General features: G+C 43.3%; 1 protein-coding gene across 1 annotated transcript in view; it reads right to left on the bottom strand.

The window, feature by feature from the left end:
* Window positions 1–102: 102 nt before the first annotated feature.
* ADAR (adenosine deaminase, RNA-specific) overlaps window positions 103–22705 on the bottom strand; it is a 65464-nt gene continuing 42861 nt past the window's right edge. Inside the window, exons 5-17 of the mRNA XM_006895919.1 lie at window positions 21918–22101; window positions 21355–21503; window positions 20681–20825; window positions 20366–20556; window positions 5997–6144; window positions 5488–5659; window positions 4906–4999; window positions 4220–4342; window positions 3768–3901; window positions 1640–1822; window positions 1144–1256; window positions 486–613; window positions 103–340 (exon numbers count right to left, since the gene is read on the bottom strand). Coding sequence (XP_006895981.1) covers window positions 103–340; window positions 486–613; window positions 1144–1256; window positions 1640–1822; window positions 3768–3901; window positions 4220–4342; window positions 4906–4999; window positions 5488–5659; window positions 5997–6144; window positions 20366–20556; window positions 20681–20825; window positions 21355–21503; window positions 21918–22101 — 2002 coding nt within the window. The remainder of the gene's footprint in view (window positions 341–485; window positions 614–1143; window positions 1257–1639; window positions 1823–3767; window positions 3902–4219; window positions 4343–4905; window positions 5000–5487; window positions 5660–5996; window positions 6145–20365; window positions 20557–20680; window positions 20826–21354; window positions 21504–21917; window positions 22102–22705) is intronic.

Raw genomic sequence — 22705 nt, 5'->3', positions numbered from 1 at the left:
ACAAAAAAAGAGAACCCAGAAACCTAGACCAATGTGGTGAGAAAAGCTACAACCCACCTCTCTCATCCCAGTGTGAATACCCCCAGCCTGTCCTGACTCGTACTACACTGGGCAGAGATAAAAGTTCTTTTCCTCCTGGGGTTTGCTTATCCAATTCCCATAGCCCATGTCCTTCAGGCTTTTTTTGAAGTAGTTCTTGGCTAATTCGTATTCACGGGCAGCTTTCTTGGCCTCACCATAGGAGAGTTTTAGTAGGTCCCTGCGGTAACGGAAGGAGCAGAGCTTCTTAAATAGAAGAAAAATATTCTTTTTGGAGACCCGTGATAATTCATTCCGTGGCCTGGGGAAATAAAACCACGATCATTGACCTGAGACTAGGAAAGCGGTGGACCCAAGGTGGAGAAAGCATGGAAGGGGAGGTAGCTGGCAAGCGTTGGAGACCCTCCCTGAGTCAGGCCCGGCCATACATTGCTGTGTCTCCTCACCCATCCACGGTGCCTCTGGTCCCATCCAGGATCTCCAGGTCGTAGCCATCAGCCAAACACCAGTTGACGCTTGTCTCCTTGGTCTTCCCGGACTGCCTTTTGGAATCATACACACTGACTCGGCCAACCTAGGGATGCCAGGAGAAACATGGGAACTCGTCAGAGTAGTTTCGAAGCAGGTACTCATGACTCATGACACATGAGAAACAGGGATGTGGTGCCTCTCTTTCCCCCTTATTTAGTAGCCTGTTTAGCAAAGATTGAGTCCTTCCTTGTGGTGTTGCACATCAGTGCTGGGCTGCTGAGCAAAAGGAAAGGGGCCCAAGGCACCAGTGCTCAGTGGAAGAAGGAAGAGGCAGCCCGCTCTTGTCAAGACTTCCAGGCTAGAAGACCAGACGGAGTGGCCTTGAATCAGAATTGAGCTGGTGGCAGTGGTTTGCTTGGCCAAGACTAAGCAAATTCTAGACATATTAACCCCACGTCTATTCAGGTTAATTCCAAGCACAGTCAGGGAAGCCCTGGCAACCCAAGAGGAACAGAGGGCGAGTTCTCAGGACACCACTAAGGGCTCCTCTGGGCCGTTACGTATGTTTCTCTCTGCTGACGGGATTACTAGAAAAGTGGGAAAAGCTAGAGGGGAAACGACGGTGTTACGTACCTTGGGGTGGTTGACAGTAAAGGGGTATCGTAATCCATCTTCAAATGTCTTCCCATCTCGTGTCATACGGCAGCAAATGGCACGGGTAAGATGCCCTTGACTGAAAAGGTAACCTGAGTACAAAAATGTATAAAGGTGTGTTTGCGTCATATGCTGTGAAAGGCAGAGGTGTGGGGTGGTTTGAAGGTAGAAAACAGGGCAGAGGGACAGCTCCCTTGTCAGGAAGCGCCTTCTGACTGGCTGCCCAGGATATGGGAACAGTGTGGAAGGGTCACGATTGGGCCAAGAACACAAGGACATTAAGATACTGCAGTGTCAGGCTGCTGTTTGTCTCTGACTTGCTTCCCTAAACAATCTTCCTACACGGCAGACTGGGCGGTCAGAATCAATTACATGTCAAAAAAGGGAGACACCTGGCAACGAAGCAGAGAGGTTGCCAGGATTTGGGCATTAGAACAACAGACCAGTTCCAGCTCCCTCGGCATCCCATCCTTACCCAGCGTGACGGATTTGAGGTACACAGGCTGCAGGAAGTGGGTCAGCAGTGCCCCTTGCAGGCCGAGTATGTTCCAGCGGAGGATTTTGTCACTACAGGACATGGTACGGAGTCGCTCCCCGAGCCGAATGCCATCCCATGTAGGCACGATGTCACTGGACTCTACCGGGATTGTGCCCTCCCCTACATTAGAGACTTGAGTCAGATTCACAAAGACAACAGGGCCAAGCACAGCCTGGTGCAGCGTTTTAAACGACTTAGACCCTCTTTTCTTCAGTTTGCATATATTCCAGAGAACCTATTCTGTAGTAGGCACTATGTCTGATGCTGGGGCAGGACACTTAGCAAAATGAAGTATGGACCTTGTCCTCCTGGGATGTTTAATGAGGTGAGGAGATAAGACAAGGAATGGAACAGACACAAAACAAGAAACCACATCTGCAAGAATTCTGGATGGTAGTAGTGCTCTGAAGGCTCGGAAGGACACACACCCTTCCAAGGCAGGGAACTGCTGAAGGAGAAGGAACAGCTGGACCAGAAGTGAGCCAGACAGCAGACTGATGAAGGCCAGACACACGAGAGGGTGGCACGGGCTGACACTGGGTCTGGGGGTTCACAGCTGGTCTTGTGTTTCTGTGAAGTGCAGTCAGAAGCCACTATAGCGTTTGTTTTATTTTTATAGATATTTATTAAGTTATGGATCATACAATTAATCACTCTAAATGTATATAACTGATTTGATTTCAGGATAGTCAGTGTTATTATTACCTCCATCAATTTTAGAACCTTTCATCACTCTAGAAAGAAACCACTTTCCTCCCTAACTTCTCAGCCTCCAATCCTGGTAAACACTATTGTACTTTGTACCTCTATGGATTTGTCGGCTATGGACATTTCATATAAATGGAATCACAAGTGACCTTTTGTGTCTGGCTTCTTTCTCTAGCCTGTTCTCAATGTTCACCCATGTGGTAGCGGCATTAATACCTTAATCCTTTTTTGTGACTCACTGGATGGATATGCCACAGTTTTGTTTAACCATTCATCAGTTAATGGACAGTAAAGTGATAATGGGGATAGGTGTGTCGGAGGCATTAAGATTGGCACAGGACACAGCAGGGTTTATAGATAGATAGGGCTGTTGTACATAGGGTCGTTAGGAGTCACAGGTGACTTGATGGCACATAACAACAAGGTTGTTACCACTTTCTGGCTCTTAATGATGTGATGAACTCATGTGCAAGTTTGTATATGGATGGATGTCTCCAGCCATACATCTAGGAGTAACAGCCTGGGCCATCCTGTAACTATGTTTACACAGGGTTTTGAGTAGGGGAGTGACATGATCTGATGTATGTCGAAGGATGATGCTGATGTTGAAGAACGGCCTGAAGGGAATAGGAGTGGACATGAGATGATGTAAGGAGGCCCCAGAGGACAGTGAGGGGAAGAAGCTAGTGGACAAGGAGTAGAATAAGTCACCAACTGGACAGGACAGGGACCAGATGCTTTGTGCCCCCACCTGCCCACTCCTCAAGACTTGGTTCTGGATCTTTCTTTTCATTTTTTCCTCTCACCTAGTGAGTAGGGAGCGGCTAGGGAGTTGCACTGCAAACCCAAAGGTAAGCAGTCTGAATCCAGCACCTACTTCAAGGGAAAAGATGGTCCATCTCCTCCTGTGCAATTTACAGCCTCTGAGGGTCAGCTATGAGTTGGGTCTGACCTGATGGCAATGAGTTTTTGTTCTCATTTTTCTCTCCTTCCTGCCTAAGTGATTTTATTCATGGGGCTATAATGCCCATGTATAGCCAGATGACATTCCAATTTCCACTTCCCGCCAGGCTCCCTCCTCTGAGCCCCAGATGGGCACCTCCACCTCTGATCTGATTTAAAGATCTCCCAAATGAACACATTTATAACAGCATCTTAATCTTCTGTAGACCTGCCCCTAGCCAGATGTTCCTTTTCCCTGTAAATAACATTCTTTTTTTTTTTTTTGTAAATAACATTCTTGTAAGACACTAACTAAACGGCCAGCAAAAGGCCAGCAGCTGTGCCCGTGTTCCTGACTGGTCTGGGTCTCACGGTGTCCTTTTGGGGTGAAGCGGGGAGGACATGTGCCACTTACCATTCTCCACTTTGGTGCGGAGCTTGCCTTGTTTGGGGTTCTCAAAGACAGGGTAGTGACGAGACTCCGTGGTCTCCACAGCGCGGTCACTACAGGACTTGTCAAAGAGGGCACCATCTCCACACGGGGCCGTGCTGCCAAAGGGGGACACCATAAAACTCATCTGCACAGGTATTTATTTCCTGGGTTGGAAAACTCACATGTGATAGAAACAAGGGCCTTTTCCTGAAACCTTCCACGGGATGCTGGGGGTGGATAAAGGCCTACGGGAGAGACTTTCTGTCTCTATAAATTTGCCCATGTGGAAAATCATTCCACACTGTACTTGGGTAGATCCCTCCCTCAGATATAGAGCTAAGTGTGGCCTCCTGAATAATGTCAGATTTTGGGTATTCAAACACCCACCCCCGAGGTCCTGGAGACCAGCTCTGGTGCTAGAAGCCAGTACAGACCTGATATAGAGATGGAATGACACCGTCTTTTTTATTTGGAGTTTTTCTCCTCCCCTAGCAAGCTCAAATATACTATCCTTTGCAGTCTGGGGGTTGAATTTCATCAACTCGCTGTAGAGGAACCTATAAAAACAGAGTCTGGTTAAGAAGGCAGGTTCAGTCTGGGGAGTAGCCGTTCCTTCTACAATCTGATCTCTGTCTGAGTCTAAGTAAGGAAAAGGCCCTTCACAGTTTCTCAAACTGACAGAAAGCATAAGGCGCTGGGAAATTCTCCACAGGGGACCTCCCTCCCCGCTACACAGGGACTGCAGGACATGACAAATGGGCTCAGTGCCTAGCGGACAGTATTACTTCTCTCTCAGTCTCTCCTTAAACTAGTGTAAAAGTGAAACTGAGGAGAAGCTGGCATGGTCAGTCAGCTGCTGACACATCCTTAAATGGAGAGAGAAGGCTGCCTCATCCCCAAGGCCCTGAGGCCTCAGAGTTTAGAGTTTCTATAAAAGAGCGTCCTTGAGAATAGGCTTAGCAAGTGGAAGAGGATTTCCCAAAACAAGTTCAAATGGGAGAGTGAAAGCAAAGGCTCACTCTGCGGGGTCAGTGAGGACAGGGATCAACGCCTTAGAGGCTCTGGTGGTGGCTGAGGGGCCGAGGTGGTGTGAAGGGAGGAGGAGACAAGGGCTGCTCACCGGATGAAGCCTCTCCGGGATATGATTTCTGCATGGCAGTCATTGACAGTTTCTCCCTTCAGACTCAGAGAATCTCCTTTCACACAGCGATTCCCTAGGAAGGAGGTGAGCACAAATGTGAAATTTCCAAAGGAACTAGGGTAAAGGCTGTTTGTTCTTAGGACCTGAAGGCAGAAACAGCCTCGATTTTTTTTCTTCCCAGCTCTTTGATTCTTCCCCAGGGAATGACAACTCATTCCTCACTCTGAATTCATCCTGGCTACAGTGAGAATGCATGAGGGACAGCGCAAGAGAGGAAGACCCCGTATGAGTGACTGGGACAATGGGGATAGGTGTGGCTGGAATCAATGAGACTGGCTCCGGACAGGGCAGGGTTCAGAGCTGCTGCACAGAGAGTTGCTATGGGTCACAGGTGACTCAACGACACATACCACCACCACCACCACCACCGCCGCCGAGAATATAGGTTCTTTTCTCCTCATCTTCAACTTGCTCACACAAGATGTTTGCAAGAATGAGAGTCTCATTTCCAGGCCCTGCAGGGGCCTCTGGCTAGGGGAACAGGCTAAGAATCCCACTCACCTGTGCCCAAGCTGACCACAACGCCCAAGTCTTCAGAGTCTTTCTTCATGATAATGGCAGCCAGGATCTTCCGGCCAAGCAAGGAGGGCTGGAAGCTGTTGGTGAGTGCGTTGAAGCACCGGTGGCTCAGCATGGCTATCTGGTCATGGAAGGTGCTGCCAGTGAGGGGAAGCTGTGACAACAGGAGGTTATATCAGGGCCATGGGGCCACATCCATGTCCACACACTTCAGAGTGGGCAGGGACATCACGTGCTACTTGGCCTGTGAGTCGCCTTTCCCCCGCCCTCACGACTAGTCCCATGTCACATTCTACTGAGGCTAACATTAAAGCCTGGGAATAATTTCACATTGACAGCAGGGGCCACTTCCACCAGAGGGGAGTTAGCAGGTCCCCCAAAACAAAGAAAGCACCAAAGGTAGACGTCTTAACTGTCTTTTGCTGTGCTTCTGGGGACCGGGAGAGGAGAAGCATAGTTCTTCTGAGACTGGCCCCTGTCACTGGGGTTACCTCTGTGAAACCCATGCGTTCTGCCTTCTCATTCTCCCCAATCAAGACGCGGAGGGCCGCATCTGCTGCTTCCTGCTTGCCTTGCTTCTTGCTGTGGGCACAGACGGCTGGGAACCAGCGACCCCCAACTTTTGCTTGATAAACAAACCTTTGGAATGAAAAGCAGGAGATAAAGACAAGCACAAGAGCTGGGCAGCAGCTCCAGGAAAGGACTAGGCTGGCTTAAGAGGTGGTCTTGCAAACACATGGACTCCACAGCGCGAGTTTCTGAGGCCACTCATGAATTGCAACATGACATATGCTAGGTCCATGTAGGCTGGTACTATTACTTCTTTAATATTTTTCTCTGAATGAATTATTTTAAAATGCAAATATATTTTTTACATGGCAAAGAGAAAATATAAATTGAAGACTGGAAAACAGAATAGAATAAAATCGAGTTACTGAATGCCAGCTAGACAATATTCTTGCAAAGGCTCTGAGGCCTATCCTTGCAAAGGAAGATAATTAAGTACTAGAGATGTTTAAAGAAATAGTAGCACCAAACTCATTCTTCCTGAAGGTGACATGAGATGGAGTTAACTTTCTTCACACTGAGTCAATGCTCTGCCTGATTTTTCAAGTCCTGATTCCACTTCTTCATTAACTCCCTGATCAGATCAAAAAGACTTAACCTGGAGAGCAGGGAGTCATTAAGAAGTATGTGATTCCTGGCAGCCTCGAGATGGATGAGATGGACATGGGGAAGGGAGGGTCACCAGCGGGGCCACCACCACCCCTCACGGGGGATTTCCACCAACCTTTCCACAAAGAAAGACCATGGAACAAAACAGCTTGGAAATCTCCCAGCTGTGTTTTTAAGAATCCTAGCTTTCAACCAAATCTGAGTCAGCGGTGGAGGAATCCAGCCTTGGATAATTCAAATGGCTGTAACTGAGGCTTCAGTATCAAGATTTATCAGCTTAGAAACTAAAAGGAATTGATGCCTTGTCAAACACCCCCTGCCTCTCACTGCTCCTTGACTACCCTGAAGTGGAATACCTCCACTTCTTTCTCCACCCAGGCTGTCAGGTTTAAACTGACCCTGAGCAAATGAGAGAGAGGGGGAATGAAAAGATGTTGAGAAGGGCTGGGGTCAAACTGTAGGATTTTTGCCTTGGGGAATCCAGGATCATTTCTTGTATTTGAATTGATAGAATCCTTTAGATTCTACTGTGTTGTCTAATGTGGCAGCCATCAGTCACATGTTGTTGTTATGTGCCGTTGAGTCGTCTGCGACTCATAATGACCCTATCTATGTACAACAGCCCTGAATCCTGCTCTATCCGGTGCCAATCTTACTGATTAGTCACATGAGGCTGTTCAATTTTTAAAAAACTTAAAATGAAATTGAGTAATTACTTCAGTTTCTCAGCTGTTCATTTGCAACTGAGCATGTGCAGTTTTGAGATCTACATTTCAAATGCTCAATAACCACATATGGCTAGTGGTTAATGGACTGGACAGAGCAGATATCAAAGATTTCCATCATCACAGAAAGGTCTATGCTACAATGTTACAAGCTGCTTAACCTGTGCACTCTACTAGAATGTATTTTATACAAGGATGTCTTAGTATTACCGACATTCTGACCCAGAGAACTCTTAGTTTTGTCTTGTGCATGGCAGAACTTTTAGGAACATCCATGGCCTCTACCTCTTAAGTCTCTAGTTACCATTCCTTCCCAGCAATGACAAGCAAAACCAGTTCCAGACATTACCCAGTATCCCCCAGGGAGTGTGGCTGGGGACCACTGCTCTAACCCAGAGAGCCTCGAGCCCACTGAAAATGTTACTTAAGTTGACTTCCAAGAAGCATGTTAAAACTTCTTCGTAGGACTTGGGATTTCTTATTTCCATTCTAGAACCCTTCTTTTCTAATGGTTTTTATCCAACAAGTATTTATTAAGTACTGACAGCATGCACTGTTCTAGGCACCGGGAACAGAGAAGTCAAAATAGACAGATGACATTTGGATTGTTCACGTGTGAGGAGATGAAGAAACACATAAAGACAGTGCATGAATAAGCAAGCGCATGTCAGGCAGCAATAAATGCAATTAAAAAAAAAGCAGCGTGACAAGAGAGAATCTGAGAAGGGGCAATTGAGAGTGAGTGGCCAGAGAAGGCCGTTCTGAGGAGGGAACGTTTGAGCTGAAACCTGTAAGAACCAACCTTGCAGAGATTTAAGGAAACAGTAAACTCCGAGTGGCTGAAGTTCAGTGAGCGAGAGAAAAGGGCTAGGAAAAGTCAGAGAGAGAGGTTAGAGGCCAAAGTGTGTCCGATCCTGTGGGCCATGGGAAGGAATCCGGATTTCATTCTCATTACACACGAACCTAGTGGAAGATTTGTAACAAGTAAGTGATTTTGATTTCTCAAATGCTGCTACCACCATGGGTGTTGACTGTGAATCCAAGCAAAATGAAATTACTGACAACTTCAATCTTTTTCTCCATCTATCAAGATCTTGCCTGTTGGGTCAACTGGTGAGGACTTTAGTCTTTTTGATGTTGAGATGTAATCCATAATGAAGGCTGTAGTCTTTGACCAAAGGCAGTAAGAGCTTCAAGTCTCCTCCACTTGCTGCAAGCAAGACTGTACCAGCTGCATAATGCAGACTGTCCATGAGTCTTCCTTCAATCCTGGTGCCACATTCTTCTTTATTTGGTTCAGCATACCGATTGAACAGATATGGAGCAGGGTACCAACCCTTACACCTTTCCTGAATTGAAACCATGCAGTTTCCCTTATTCTGTTCAGACAGCTGCTTCTTGGTCTATGTAGGGATTTTACATGAGCATGATTAAGTGTTCTGGGTGGGAGTCCCATTCTTCTCAATGTTAGACATCATCTGTTAACATCCACACAGTCAAATGCCTTTGCATAATTAATAAAACAAAATAAACATTTTCTGGTATTCTCTGCTTTCAGCCAAAATCCATCTGACATCAGCTTCTACTGAATCCAGCTTAAAATTCTGGCTGTTTTTGTGGATGCATCATGGTTTCAGCTGATTTAGAATAATGCGCAAGCTTTTACTTGCATGCGATATTAATGGTATTGTTTGATATTTCCACAGTCTGTTAGATCACCATTTTTAGGGAATAAACACAGATCTTTTCCAGACTGGCAGCGCTTCCATATTAGTAGGCAGAGACCATGGGCACATCCAGGGTTGTTTATAGGGCTGCTCTGAATTGTAGTAGACTTGATGGCACCTCACAAAGTGACACCTAATTTATATTCTAAATCTATTATTACAGCTGCTGGAGAATGGACTGGACATGGGGGTGGGGGAGGAAAGAGCTGGAACATGACAACCAACTGGTCGACTTTGACCACAGTTTTTCTTGAGAGAGACATGAAAGTGGTGGGATTTGTTCTATCTCTTCTGGAGGAAGAGCAGAAAGGCTGGATGTGAGAAGTGAGGGCAAAGGGAGCAATCAGTGACTGCCATGCTTGGGCCTGAGCAGTGGGGTGAGTGGTGGTCTTGTTTCTGACGCGGAGGAGGGGAGTAAGCACGGGGTTGGGAAGACAAACTGAAGAGCTCTGTTTTGAATACATTAGGTCTGAGATGACCATTAAACAACTATGAAGAAATGTTGAGTTGGCAGCTGGACACAGGATCTCGGGCTTTGGTGAGTGTTGGAAATAAACTTTTGGGAATCTTTGGTATGCAGACTGTGAGTATTTAAAGTGATGGGACTGGGTGAGGTGCTGTAGGGAAGAGCATGGCTACAGGAAGAGGAGGAATAACTATGAAAAATGAAGGAAACAATGGGCAGAAACTGCTCATTGTTTTCCCTCAAGTCAGCTGGGGGATTTGGATTGCTGGATACGTGGCCTTTGGCCGAGCAGCACAACTTGCTACAGACTACGCATCAGCGCTCCCTGTTAGCATACTATGTGGCCAGTAAATGTAGCTGCTAGAAGAGAATTTCTCCTCCTCTGTTTCCTCCAGAAAACACGGTTCCCTCTAGAAACAGCGGTGACAATGTACTTGTGTCCCCACAGCACACTCAGTGACCTGCAATATGGCACATCGGACATTGCACCGTGACTAAACACTTGCAGATACTGTATTTCCAGCCTAGCTCATCATTTCTACTGTTGTCAGATTCCACTGGGTCAGAACCTTCTCACAGCTGACCCTCCAGTGGATTTTCAGAGGCTGTAAATCACACATGGCTCAGCTCTCCACTGCGAACAGCGGGTGGATTTGAATAACCTGTCTTTGGGTTGGCTGTGCAACTCCTTACCACTATGCCACCAGAGCTCAGAGTAAGTGCTTAGATTCTGAATGAATGACTAACTTGAAACACTAGAAGGGATTTTACAGAAGAGAAAGAGGAACTGGACGTGATAGACTGGGGTTACAAATAAGGGAAGACTGACTGAGAGTGAAGGATATGAAGTAGAAGAGCAGCTGGAGGGAGACAGCACCCCTCCTTTTCTAGAAGGATTTAAACATGGGGCGAATCCCCACTGGCCAAGTGGGAGAGGATGATATGACCCGTTTTTGTCCCTCTACTCTGTTTACAATTGGGTCTTGCTAGTCAAAGGGCTCGGGAGCTCTGGTGACCTAGAGCTGTGCTGCAATCCCAAAGGCACATGGTTCAAATCCATCAGCTGCCCCATAGGAGGATAGACAATCTCCTCCCATGCGACTTACCCTCTCTGATTTATTACCCACTGGGTGGCAGGCTTTAAGCCCGAGAGCCAAACTCATTGCTGTCCAGTCAATTTCAACTCCTAGCAACCTGACTTATCGTACAGGACAGAGTAGGATTCCCCATATTTTCCGAGGCTGTTGTTATTTCTACAGAGGCAGACTGACTGACAGCTGCATCTTCCTAGCACAGAGTGGGGGAATTGGTTTGAACTGCTGCTTCATAGTCAAGCATTTTACCACTACACTACCATGGCTCCTATGAATAATATTACTATTAATGTAAGACAATTTAAAATAATGATATCATTTTTGTAAGCTTTTTTCCTTAACGACTTTAACACTGAAAGGTGAATAAATAAGATTTAAAATTCTAATAAATAAAAGCATACAATGAAAAGAGTCCCACCCAAAACATATATGCAGGTATGTATGTATGTTAGCATTTATGTGTATGGGTATGTGCATATGTGTGTTTACAGAAGAATGTGAGATGTGTCTATGTGACAAGAGGGGGCTCTGGAGACCTAGTGAGTACGGAGTTGCCTGAAAACCCAAAGACAGGTGGTTTGAATCTATCAGTTAGTCTGAGGGTGAGAGATGGCCATCGCTTCCTGTGCCATTCACAACTTCTGAAAGTCTGCTGAAGAGTCGGCAGTGAGTCCTTCTGACTTGACCACACATAACAACAACAAATGTGACAAAATGCAAACTCAATGCAATGGAGTCAGAACCAACTCATTGCTGGACCTCCAGGCAGTGTGACTGCTTCCTGGCTGGGCCACCAGGGCTCTTGTGTATGTGACAGTGTGCATGTACAGTCACGTACACAAAAACAGCACACAGGCACTGATATTTCTCAGATACAACAGAGCATTTCATGGGACAGTTTGGTCAACTGGCATAATATAGTTCATAGAATTATGTTCTTCATCCTAGTCTGATGAGTAGTATCTGAGATCTTAGAAGCTTACAATTAGCTGTCTCAGATACAACTATTGTTCTCTATTTGTCTGAAGCAAAAGTAAAATGAGGAAACCAAAGACTCAGAGAAGAAACTATAGGACAGATGTTGTCGGCTTTGTTATGCACTGTCGAGTCGCCTCTGACTCACAGTGACATTATCCACCATAGCTCTGAACCCTGGTCTACCCTGAGCCAACCTCACAGTCTCTGCACAACACACCTGCCCCACTGCCACAGTCACTGTGTCACTCCATCTCATCCTGGTTTTCCTTTCCTGCGCTGACCCTCTACCCTTCCAAGCATGAATCACAGCCTCTTCTACTCTGAGATCAGATGAACCAGATGGTGCGTGGCGACCCCTAGCTACTGCTCTAATCAGGACCACAAGGTGGAGCCCGGCAGAATGGGAGAGAAAGGTGGGAACAGAACCTCAAGTTCATAGAAACCAAACACCAGGCCTTCCAGACTAATTGAGATGATGGTCTCCCAGATACTACTGTGTAGGACACTCTTCAAACCCTGAACCAAAGCTAACCCGAGGCCACAAATCCCAAAGTGGCTGACAAAACAGTGAATTCTCAGGGATACTGTATTCCTTTTTTAGAAAATAACATATATGAAACCAAACAGTCAACAATTATCTTAAAACAAAAATGAGAATGTAAGGAGGCAGGGAAACTAGAGTAACGGAAATATAACAATTAGAATGGAAATTATGAGAATGTCTACACACTGTGAAGAATGCAATCAATGCCAAAGGACTGGGAACCTGTACTACTGTGTGAACCTCCACTGAAAGCACAATAAAAAAATATTTAAAAAAAATCTCTCCTTTCCCTGCAGCAAGCATTGCATTTCTTTTTCAACATTTAAGAAAATATTCTGTGCATATAGGAGTATATTGTTTATAATCTACACAGTACTCCCTCAAGTAAATGTAGAGTTTACATTTAAGTAGTCAATAAATGACCATTTTTACCATTCAAGACTTCTGTTATAAACAGTGTTTCAATAACATCCCTGTGCCTGTAACTACACATAGTTGCTCTGTGTGCGTGTGTTTGTGTGTGTGTAAGAGAGAGAGTAGGGGCATGTGTGTGTGACAGAGATAGAGAGAGGAGAGATTTCTCAAAGGTGGCACTGCTAGGTTGAGGGCATTGTTGCCCAGCCTTGGACTATACTGCAGATAATGACTTATATCACTTTTTTAAGTACACTTGTCAAAATGTAAACTTATAAAGTTAAGAGCTTGAGGACATTTTCCATTATTAATCATTTATTACTTTAAAAAAAATTCTGATAGTTCCTATACTGCCCACTTTCCCATCATAGTTAGAAAGAGCCCCTTTTATAGTAAACAAAATAGCCCTTTTATGGTAAAGAAATATACATTATGGCTTCTGGGTCTTTCTATAGATTTTGCATGAGCACAATTAAGTGTTCTGAGAGTCCTGATCTTCTCAATGTTAGCCATAAACTAGGCCAATAAGCAGCATGATGATAGATGAAAAAGATCGAAGTTGTTAATTATTTCATTATGCTTGGATCCACAATCAACATCCTTGGCACCAATAATCAAGAAATCAAAAGATGAACTGCACCAGGAAAATCATCTGTCAAGGACCTCTCCAGAGCACAAAAGTCTAACAATGTCAGACTACAGACTAAGGGGTGTCGGATCCAGGCCATGGATCACGTTCCTCCCTATCACTTGTATGCATCTGAAAGCTGGACAATGACTAAGGATGAAAGAAGAAGAATCGATGCCTTAGAGTTGTGGTGCTGGAGAAGAGTATGGAACATACCATGGACTGCCAAGAGAACAAACAGGTCTGTCCTGCAGAGGCTGAAACCTTGAAATTCCATCTCACATGGTTTGGCCATATTGCCAGGAGGGTCCAGTCCTTGGAGAAGTATATTATGCTTGGAAGGTTGGAGGGAAATCACAGGAGAGGAAGACTGACACAGTGACTGTGGCAATATCAGGTGGTTAGAGATGGTGAGATTGGCTCAGGATAGGGAAAGGTTCAGAGTAATCGTTCATAGGGTCCCTATGAGTCGTAGCCAACTCAAAAGCACATAACAGCAATATCATTGTGATCTACACAGTCAATACCTTTGGATAGTCAATAAAATGCAAGTAAACATCTTTCTGATAGTCTCGGCTTTCAGTCAAGATCCATCTAACATCAGCAATGATATTCCTCATTCCATATCCTCTTCTGAATCCAGCATGAGTATCTGGCAGTTCCCTGTTGAGGTACTATTCCAGCTGCTGGTTTTTAATTATACTCAGAAGATTTTACTTGCATGTGATAATGATGACACTGTTTGATAATTCCACTCTCCACTGGATAACCTTGGTTTTTATTTGGAATTGGAACAAATATGGATCTCTTCAAGTCCCTGTCTTGCAAATTTCCTGGCATAGACTAGTGAGATGGGGGTGCATCTGTTTGTTGAAACACGTCAGCTGGTATTCCATCAATTCCTGGGTTCTTATTTTTAGCCTATACCTTCAGTGTAGCTTGGCCTTCCTCCTTTAGTACATTTTGTTCTTGATCATATGCTACTTCCTGAAGTGGTTCTGTGTCAACCAATTCTTTTTGGTACAGCGACTCCCTGTACTCCTTCCATCTTCTTTTGATGTGCTTCCTGCATCATTCAAGATTTTACCCATAGAATCCTTTAGGAGGCTAGAATTTGTTCTTCCTAAGGCTTGAATTTGATCTTCAGTTCTTTCAGTCTGAGAAAATGTCAATTGTGTTCTTCTCTTTTGCTTTTCTAACCGTAGTATTTTGCTTTTCAAGCTGCCCTTTGAAATCTGTTCACCTCTCTTACTTCAGCAGTCCTTCCCTTTGTTTTGGGTTCTTTACATTCTAGTGTAAGTTTCAGAGTCTGTTCCAGCATCCATTGTTCTTTTCTTTCTTCCCTGTCTTAGGAATGACTTTTGGAAATTCCTTAAAGCAGATATTTAAAATAGTCATATCAATTTTGTGCCCCACCTGGCCATTTAACCAAGTTTCCCTTTTCATTTTTCACTAGTACTTTACTTAATGTCTATCTCATTAGTCCTACTGGGATTGTGCCTATTTTATAATTTTAGCTTTCTCCTCTAACAGGGTATTTGCTTGCATTAAATACCTAATTGCTTCTTGCTATAGACAGAGACATTCTTCTAATATTTAGTAATCTTTCACTTTCCTAAGTTCTCCTTTGTCTCCAACATGTCTTCATATTAGTGTTTTCATAAGTGGCTCCCAGATATATAATCATATTATCAGCAAATAATATCTTTAAATCTTTTTTCTTCATTTTATATGTTTTCCTTTTCTTGGCTGATTATATTGCTAGTAATTCTAGAATAATTTAAAATAATGATGACATCTTCAAACTCCTCCTGACTTGAATGGGGACATTCCACGCTTACCTTTACTTTATCTGCTGGCTTTTGACTTCAGATGTGTGTTTCTATCATGTTAGACTTAACAATTTATGTTTATTAACAGTTTAGTTTTTTAATCTGAACAGATGGTGATTTTTTAAAAAAAAATCAATGTTCCTTTTTTAAATTACATATTTTTATTGGTTTGTATACAATCCTCCATATACACTGTGCTTCATGCATATGCATTATGTTTTATACAATCTTTGAGTCACACATATATTGTGGGGTTTTTCCTTGTACAATTATCTTACTAATAACTATATTTGTGAAAGTGTGTGCCTCATGTCTTAATATTGCCATTTTAGATAGTCAATTTCTGATTTGCCTACATGAGGAGGAATGTGGCATCAGGACTGGAGGAAGACTCACTCATCAACAACCTGCGTTATGCAGATGACACAATCTTGCTTGTCAAAATTGAGGAGGACCTGAAGCATTCGCTGAAGTAGAAGATTAAAGACTGTGGTCTTCAATAGGGATTGAAGCTCAACATCAAGAAAACAAAGTTTCTCACCACTGGGACAACTAGCAGCACCATGATAGATGGAGAAGAGATTGAGATTGTTAACAATTCCAACCTGCTCACATCCACAATCAACACTCTTGGCACCAGGAGTCAGGAAATTAAAAGACAAATTATATTAGGGAAATATGCTGTCAGGGACCTCTCCAGAGTGCTGAAGAGCAATGATATTAATCTAGAGACTAAGGTATACCTGATTTAAGCCAAGGTTTTTGCAATTACTTGTTATGCATTAGAGAGCTGTACAATGACTAAGATAATAGAAGAATTGATGCCTTTGAGTTGTGGTGCTGGACAAAAGAATATGGAACATACCGTGGGCTGTCAAAAGAACAAACAGATCTGCTCTGGAGAGGGTGAAACCAAGTTGCTCCTTGGCAGCAAGAATTTTGAAGGTCCATCTCACATACTTAGGGATGTTGCTAGGAGGGACCAGACATTGGAGAAGAACATCATACTTGGAAGGGTGGTGGGGCAGTGCAGGAAAGGAAGACCCTGGATGAGATGAATTGACACAGTAACGGGGGTAAAGGAAGTATGTGTGTCGGAGAAAGAGAGACTGACTCAGGATAGGGCAGAGTTCAGAGCTATTATGCATAGGTTCACTATGAGTCATATATGACATGACTGTACATAACATCATCAAACTAGTACTCTGAGGGATTAAGTATGTCCTTTTGCAGAGAATCTTCTGGTCCGTTTGGAAACTTTGAGCATCTGCATCCACACACAAAGTCTAGTCCAGAGAAAGCCATCAGGCTGCAGCAGTCAACACTAGCTTACAGCATAGATCATCTTCTTTTCATCTGCTGGGTTCTGGTCAACTCATTTCCAGCCATCTGTGGTTAGGTCAAAATGGGCATCAGCTACAAACTCAGGAGTCCACACTTCTCCCTGGGTTCCAGACTGGTTGGTCCCTTTGCTAAGACTTAACTCCGATGTGGGGCCAAGTCAACAAGCCAGGGGTCCTCATAAATCCTCGCTCCTCAAGACAGTAGCCCTTTTTCCACTTAGCCATACATCTGTGAATGCTTGGCGGACAGAGCTGAAGATATAAGTCCAAGCTCAGCCTGTCTCTTCATCATTGTATGCCTCCTGGTTCTACTCCAGTGGATCCAGGGGATCGTGACGTGTGAGCATACCTGCCAACTCACTTTAAGTTCAAATCCCAGAAGTAGGCTCTGATGGGCATCGACTTTACCCTGCCTCTAAGGCCAGACAGTTTGTTCTAGTTTTTAAAAGCCAGTCTCTCTCTCTCTTTTTTTTTTAAAAAAAAAGTACAACCAGGAGAGGATAAAAATCAACAAATGGGACCTCTTTAATATCAAATACCTATCTGCATCAAAAACTTTCTCCAAAAGGGTGAAAAGGAGGCTCACAGAGTGGGAAAAAATATTTGGTAACAACATTTCAGCCAATAGTCTCATAACTAAAGTTTAGAGGATACTACTGGGTCTCCTGAAGAAAAAGATTGAAAACCCAACTACCAAATGGGCAAAAGACATGAAAAGACTCATCACAAAGGAGGACATTCAGATGGCTAGCAAATACATGAAAGATGTTCAAAATCACTAGCAGTTAGAGATGCAAATCAAAACAAAAATGAGATACCATCTTACACCAATAGCACTAGCAAAATTTAACAACACAGCAAACAATAAATGTTGGAGAGGATGCAGAGAGATTAGAACTCTTATGCACTGTTGGTGGGACTGTAAAATATTACAACTCTTCTGGAAGGCAGTCTGGCATTTCCTCAAAAAAAGCTGAATAGAGAAACGTCTTATGGCCCAGCTATTCCACTGCTAGGATTATATCCCAAGGAATTCAGAACTGAGACATGAATGATGATATGTATCCTTATGCTCATAGCAGTGTTATTCACAATAGCAAGAAAATGGAAACAGCCCAGATGTCCATCAACAAATGAATGGATCAAGAAATTGTGGTACATTCACAATGGAATACTATGCAGCACTAAGGAACAATGATTTTGTAAAAGACTACGTAACATGGGAGAGCCATGACAGCATTATATTGGGTGAAATAATTCACTCACATAAGGACAAATACTACATAAGACCACTATTGTGAAAATAGGAAAACTGAGCAAGATGTGTATAAATATTCCAGGCAGGGGAATGGAAAAGAGGTAAAGGGAGATGATCACTGGGACAGTGGAGGAGGGGAAGGTGTGGAAGGGACAGGATTTGGTTTCTGTGGGGACTTGGCAGGATGGAGTGATAATACACATGGTTAGGTTAACTGTAGAAAGTACAGTGTGTATGAGGGATTGTGTGGGGCACAATTTGCATGGATAAAGCACAGTGTGCATGGGTGGCTATATGCAAATCAATAAAAAAATGGAGAGGGAAGAAAAAAAATACATATGATATAAATGAACACTGGATACTGATAATTGGGATAGTGTGTAATTCCAACTTTGGCCAGTACTTGATTGGAAGTACTAAAAGGGAAGATCTGCCCTGGAGAGAAGTTTGTTAAAAGTAGAATTTAGTAGTAGGTGCTGGGGCTTAGTCTAGGGGAAAGCTTAAGACCCACCCAGTACTCTGAGATTTGCATTTGAATGGAGTTGTAGACCCACCTTGGACTTTTAATTGAAGAAATTCACATTTGAAAGAAAGGCAAGCAGGAAGAGAAAGAAAAAAAAAACAAACAGATGTTGAATTTCACTAAATGCCTTTTTTGAATTTCTGGAGATGAGCATGTGTTTTTTTTTTCTTCTTTGTCTTCTAGTAAGATAGGTAATAAACATCCTAATGTACACCATCTTTACAGTACTCTGAGATAGCATATTTCACATTTGAGAATGGCAAAGATAAACATTCTGATAATGTTCATAAATATTCTGTCAGTGTAGTAGTAGATCCATTCTTATATACTGTTGGTGAATGAATAAACTTCTGTAATTCCACTGGAGAAAAACTCAAAATTCAAGCTCATTGCTGGTAAGTCATAATGGACTCAGAGGTGACCCTCCAGAGGGTTTTTGGAGGCTGTGATCAAAAGAATGGGAGCAGACTGTCCATCTTTCTCCTGGGAGCCGCTGGTGGAGTCGTGGATTCAGACCACCAGAGAGGTGCCACCTGAGGGTCAGTAGTGCAATTTCCTATGCTTCATGCCATCAGAGCTCTACTTTTGGAGGAAAAGTAAGTAAGATATACTATAATTTCAAATGCATATAAATGGGTTGCTTATAATAGCAAAAATTTGGAAATAATCCAAGTGTTTATCAATAGTAGCTAGTTAAAGAAATAATGATAAACTCATGCACAAATCAATAAAACACAGACATCTCTCTGGTATTTTCTGGTTTCAGCCAGGATCCATCTGATTTCATCAGTCATATCCCTCATGGCTTCTTCTGTGCAAGTCCACGTAATACTATTTAGCTATAAAATGATACTATTTCACATCATACATCTATTACATTCGGTATAATTTCAAATTATACTACTCAGCTATAAAAAAAGAATATATAAAGTGATAGACAAAGCTTTCCAAGATAATATAACTGGAAAAAAAATTTGATTAATGCATATGTTATCCATCTTTCGTGCAAGAACAAAGGGAAATACACTTGCTTATATTTATAAAAAGACATTCTAAAAGGATACATAATAAACAATGGAAAGTTATTAACACGCTAGCTTGTACGTATATATAGAAGTGAGAGCCAGGTCAAAGGGAGAGTAAATTATTACATATTTATATATTTTAAATTTTTTAATCTGTTAATCTATTACAAATATAAAAAACTGTAATTTTTAGAAAGAATGTACACATAACCTATAATCCATAAATTTCACTCCGAAAATTTATACTATGAACAACATTGAACATATAGGCAAAGACAGTGTTTCTACTCGCAAGAGCAAACAAAACCTAAATGTCATTGGAAATATTCAATACATTATGCAAAGTAAGAACCTTAAAAAGAAATGGTGACATTTTCTTTCTTGAACTGGGCTGTGGGAATATAGTTCTCTATTCTGGCAAAGGTCTTTTATATTTTTTAATAAAAGCAATTTAAAAACTATAAGCATCCCGTCAGTGGATATATACAACTGTGCAAAAGAATCTAGTAGATGCACGTGCTGATGTGTGATGATCTCTGTAACGTGTTGGTCAGTATAGGAATCAAGGGATAGAAGATACATTCAATTACCTACTCTGTGTGTTGGTGTATACATGGAAATTTCTAGAAGGACTCAAGAAGCTAGTAATAGTACATAAATCTGAGGGGCAAAATGAGAAGTTTGAAATAGACATAGACTTCTCATTGTATACTACTTTGCTCAGTTTGAATGGTTTTCTATATAGAGATGGAACCCTGGGGGTGTGCTGTGTAGGATGTTAGTTGTTCCTCTGGACAAAGGTGGGAAATCTCTTCCCATAAAGAGTTATAGCCTTGGGAACCCAATGGAGGGTTGCTTTAAGTTGGATATCAACTTGACACTAGGGTGTATACATATATGTATATATTTTAAGGTTACAATTAGAAGGACTAATTTTCACTGGAAGAGGGATTGCAGTCACAAGGTGACGGATCTAACACCTTCAGGCAGCTTGGAGACAGGATTGAGATGGGCTTCCCTGAACTTGTCTCTCCTGTCCTTAATAGCTAGGGTATTCTCTTTATCCCTGGGAGACTGGATGTCCCCAACCTGTGACACATGGCTATAGCCAAGATTAGGGCACTCACTTGGGCTCATGAGGTGGTCCAGACTGGTCAACCAACTTGAACTCGGCAGCAAAGCCGTGAGAGCGGGCGTATTCTAACAGGCCGCCCACAGGGTTGGTGTTCAAGTATCTGACGAGCTCACAGACTCTTCTGACCTTGGGTGCTCCAGCTTCTTCTGAGTTGTCAGGTGATTCTGAGTTTGTACCCTCGGCCTGAGGAAGAATCAGCCAAACAATGAGGAACCATGAACACTACAGGAGACTGGGCTGGACCTAGACCTTGGCCACTCAGTTGCTAAAATGGACCTACATCTTTTGAGCGGGAAAGTGACCTCACCTGCTCATCAGAAGATGTGGAGTTGGCAGCCTCCTCCTGGAGGGCCTTCATGGCTTCCTCTGCAGCCATCTGCTTTGCCACTTTTTTGCTGGGAGCACTGACAGTAGGGAAAGTATGGGGTCCCACTGCAACACAGTACTGGTATCTAACAGTGGGGAAAGGGCAGTAGATGGATTAGAATGGTTTTGATAGGAGGTTAACTAGACTTTGTCAGCCTGTCATCCTGCTTTAATTTCCTTGCACACCTTACGTCTGTGCCCTGACTCATGCAGCCACTTCTACCGTGAACAGCCAGTGTCCTCCAGCTCTTTGCTCCCCATCTCTATCGGCCAGGCTAACTCCAGCTCAACATTTAAGCATCAACCTCATTTAACCTTCCCCAGGAATCCTCTGCAGAACCTCAGAGTAAAGAGCTGCTCAGGATGTGCAGGGCTTTGCAATCTGCAAGCTGTGAACCTCTCTGGGGCTTGGTCCCTACATTCCTCAGCTCACAATTTCTACCCTCGCTACAACAAACCGTGCTCTCAAGGCCTCTTATTTTCCCATATTGAAAATAGTGACATACTCTGCCATCTCTGAGGAAGCAGGGAGGAAGTGTGCCTCACTGCTACCTCCTCATCCCTACCTCCTTTTAAAGGAAACCACAGCAGAGGTGGATGATACAAGAGACGTACTTGGGTTCATGGGCAGGGCCTTCCCTGGACAGGAGGCGGAATTCACAAGAGCTCCCCAACTTGTGCACACATTCAAGCAGTGTAGTGACTGGGCTCTTTCCAGAAATAAGAGATATCGATGAAGTGGTAGTGGGCTGGGTTTCAGCAGTCTGAAACAAATGAGAGGTGAGAAGAAAACAAAAATAAAAACTAATCAATTCTAAGAAACCATGGGCTAGTCCACAATGGAGGGGACAGAATGGGGAGAATTTCCTCCATCCAACTGAATGTTGCCTTTCCAAAGGAAGAGGAGATGTTGGATGGGTTTTTTAGTTACTGCAGGCAAAGGTTAAACTATCTAAAATTTCCAGATCTCCAGTCTTATCTAAGAAAAGACTTTTACATCCCTTCCAATTTTAAAATTCTTGCATTCCAGCTAGACTAGGAGATGAGTGTAGAAAGTGGGAAGATAAGCAGCTGATCCCAGATATTTTATCAGTTGTTTAGGTCAATTAAAATTTCCGATACTTCACAAACACTGAAACTGAAATGATACTCTTCCTTCCAGAAGGCAGGGCACCTACCTTTTCAGGTTCTTTCTCTGGGGAACTTTGGCTTGGTTCCTCGGATTTCCCACTGTCCTTGGCTTTACCTTCCTCAAGCAGAATGGTCATGGCCTTCATAGCTGCATCCTGTTTCGCCACTTTCTTGCTGCCAGCTTCCGCTGGGGGGAATTCTCGGCCACTGATGACAACTTGAAATTTAAATCTTGATGGAAAATGGTTAGATGTATGAACACTAGTCTAGGCTGCCCTTCCTCCCCATCTCCAGAGGGATCTTAACCCTGACATTTTTTGCTACAGTTATGAGTTTCTGAGTTACTGAGAAGGGACAGCCAAGGAATTCAACTCTTTGAACATTCAGCCTGTCCCTTCCTGAGGAAAATAAATAACCAGTGACTCTTTCCCAATGACTGATTGGAACAAACAGGCTCAAGGGAACTATCTATCTCCTAGCAAGAAATTAAGATAGTCTATACAACAACCAATGAGCTAAAATCACCAGTACAATACTGTTAACAGCCAGTAGCCTTCATCCTTAAGCAATTGTGGTCACCTCAAGGGAAATTCCTAAGGCAAAGATTTCTCACATCAGTTTGCTTGGCTCCACAATCAACACTCTTGGTACCAGCAGCAAGGAAATTAAAAGACTAATTGCATTGGGAAAGTCTGTTGTTAGAGAACTCTCCAAAGTACTGAAGAGCAACAATGTCAGCCTGGAGACTAAGGTGCACCTGATTCAGGCTATAGTCTTTGCAATTACTTGATATGCGTCACAAACGTGGACAATGACTAGGGATGATAGAAGGAGA

Source organism: Elephantulus edwardii, unplaced genomic scaffold (assembly GCF_000299155.1).
Source record: "Elephantulus edwardii isolate Elephantulus edwardi_28Jun2011 unplaced genomic scaffold, EleEdw1.0 scaffold00176, whole genome shotgun sequence".
Classification (NCBI taxonomy): domain Eukaryota; kingdom Metazoa; phylum Chordata; class Mammalia; order Macroscelidea; family Macroscelididae; genus Elephantulus; species Elephantulus edwardii.
The sequence above is the reverse complement of the archived record's forward strand: the minus strand, read 5'-3'. Positions and strand labels throughout refer to the sequence as shown.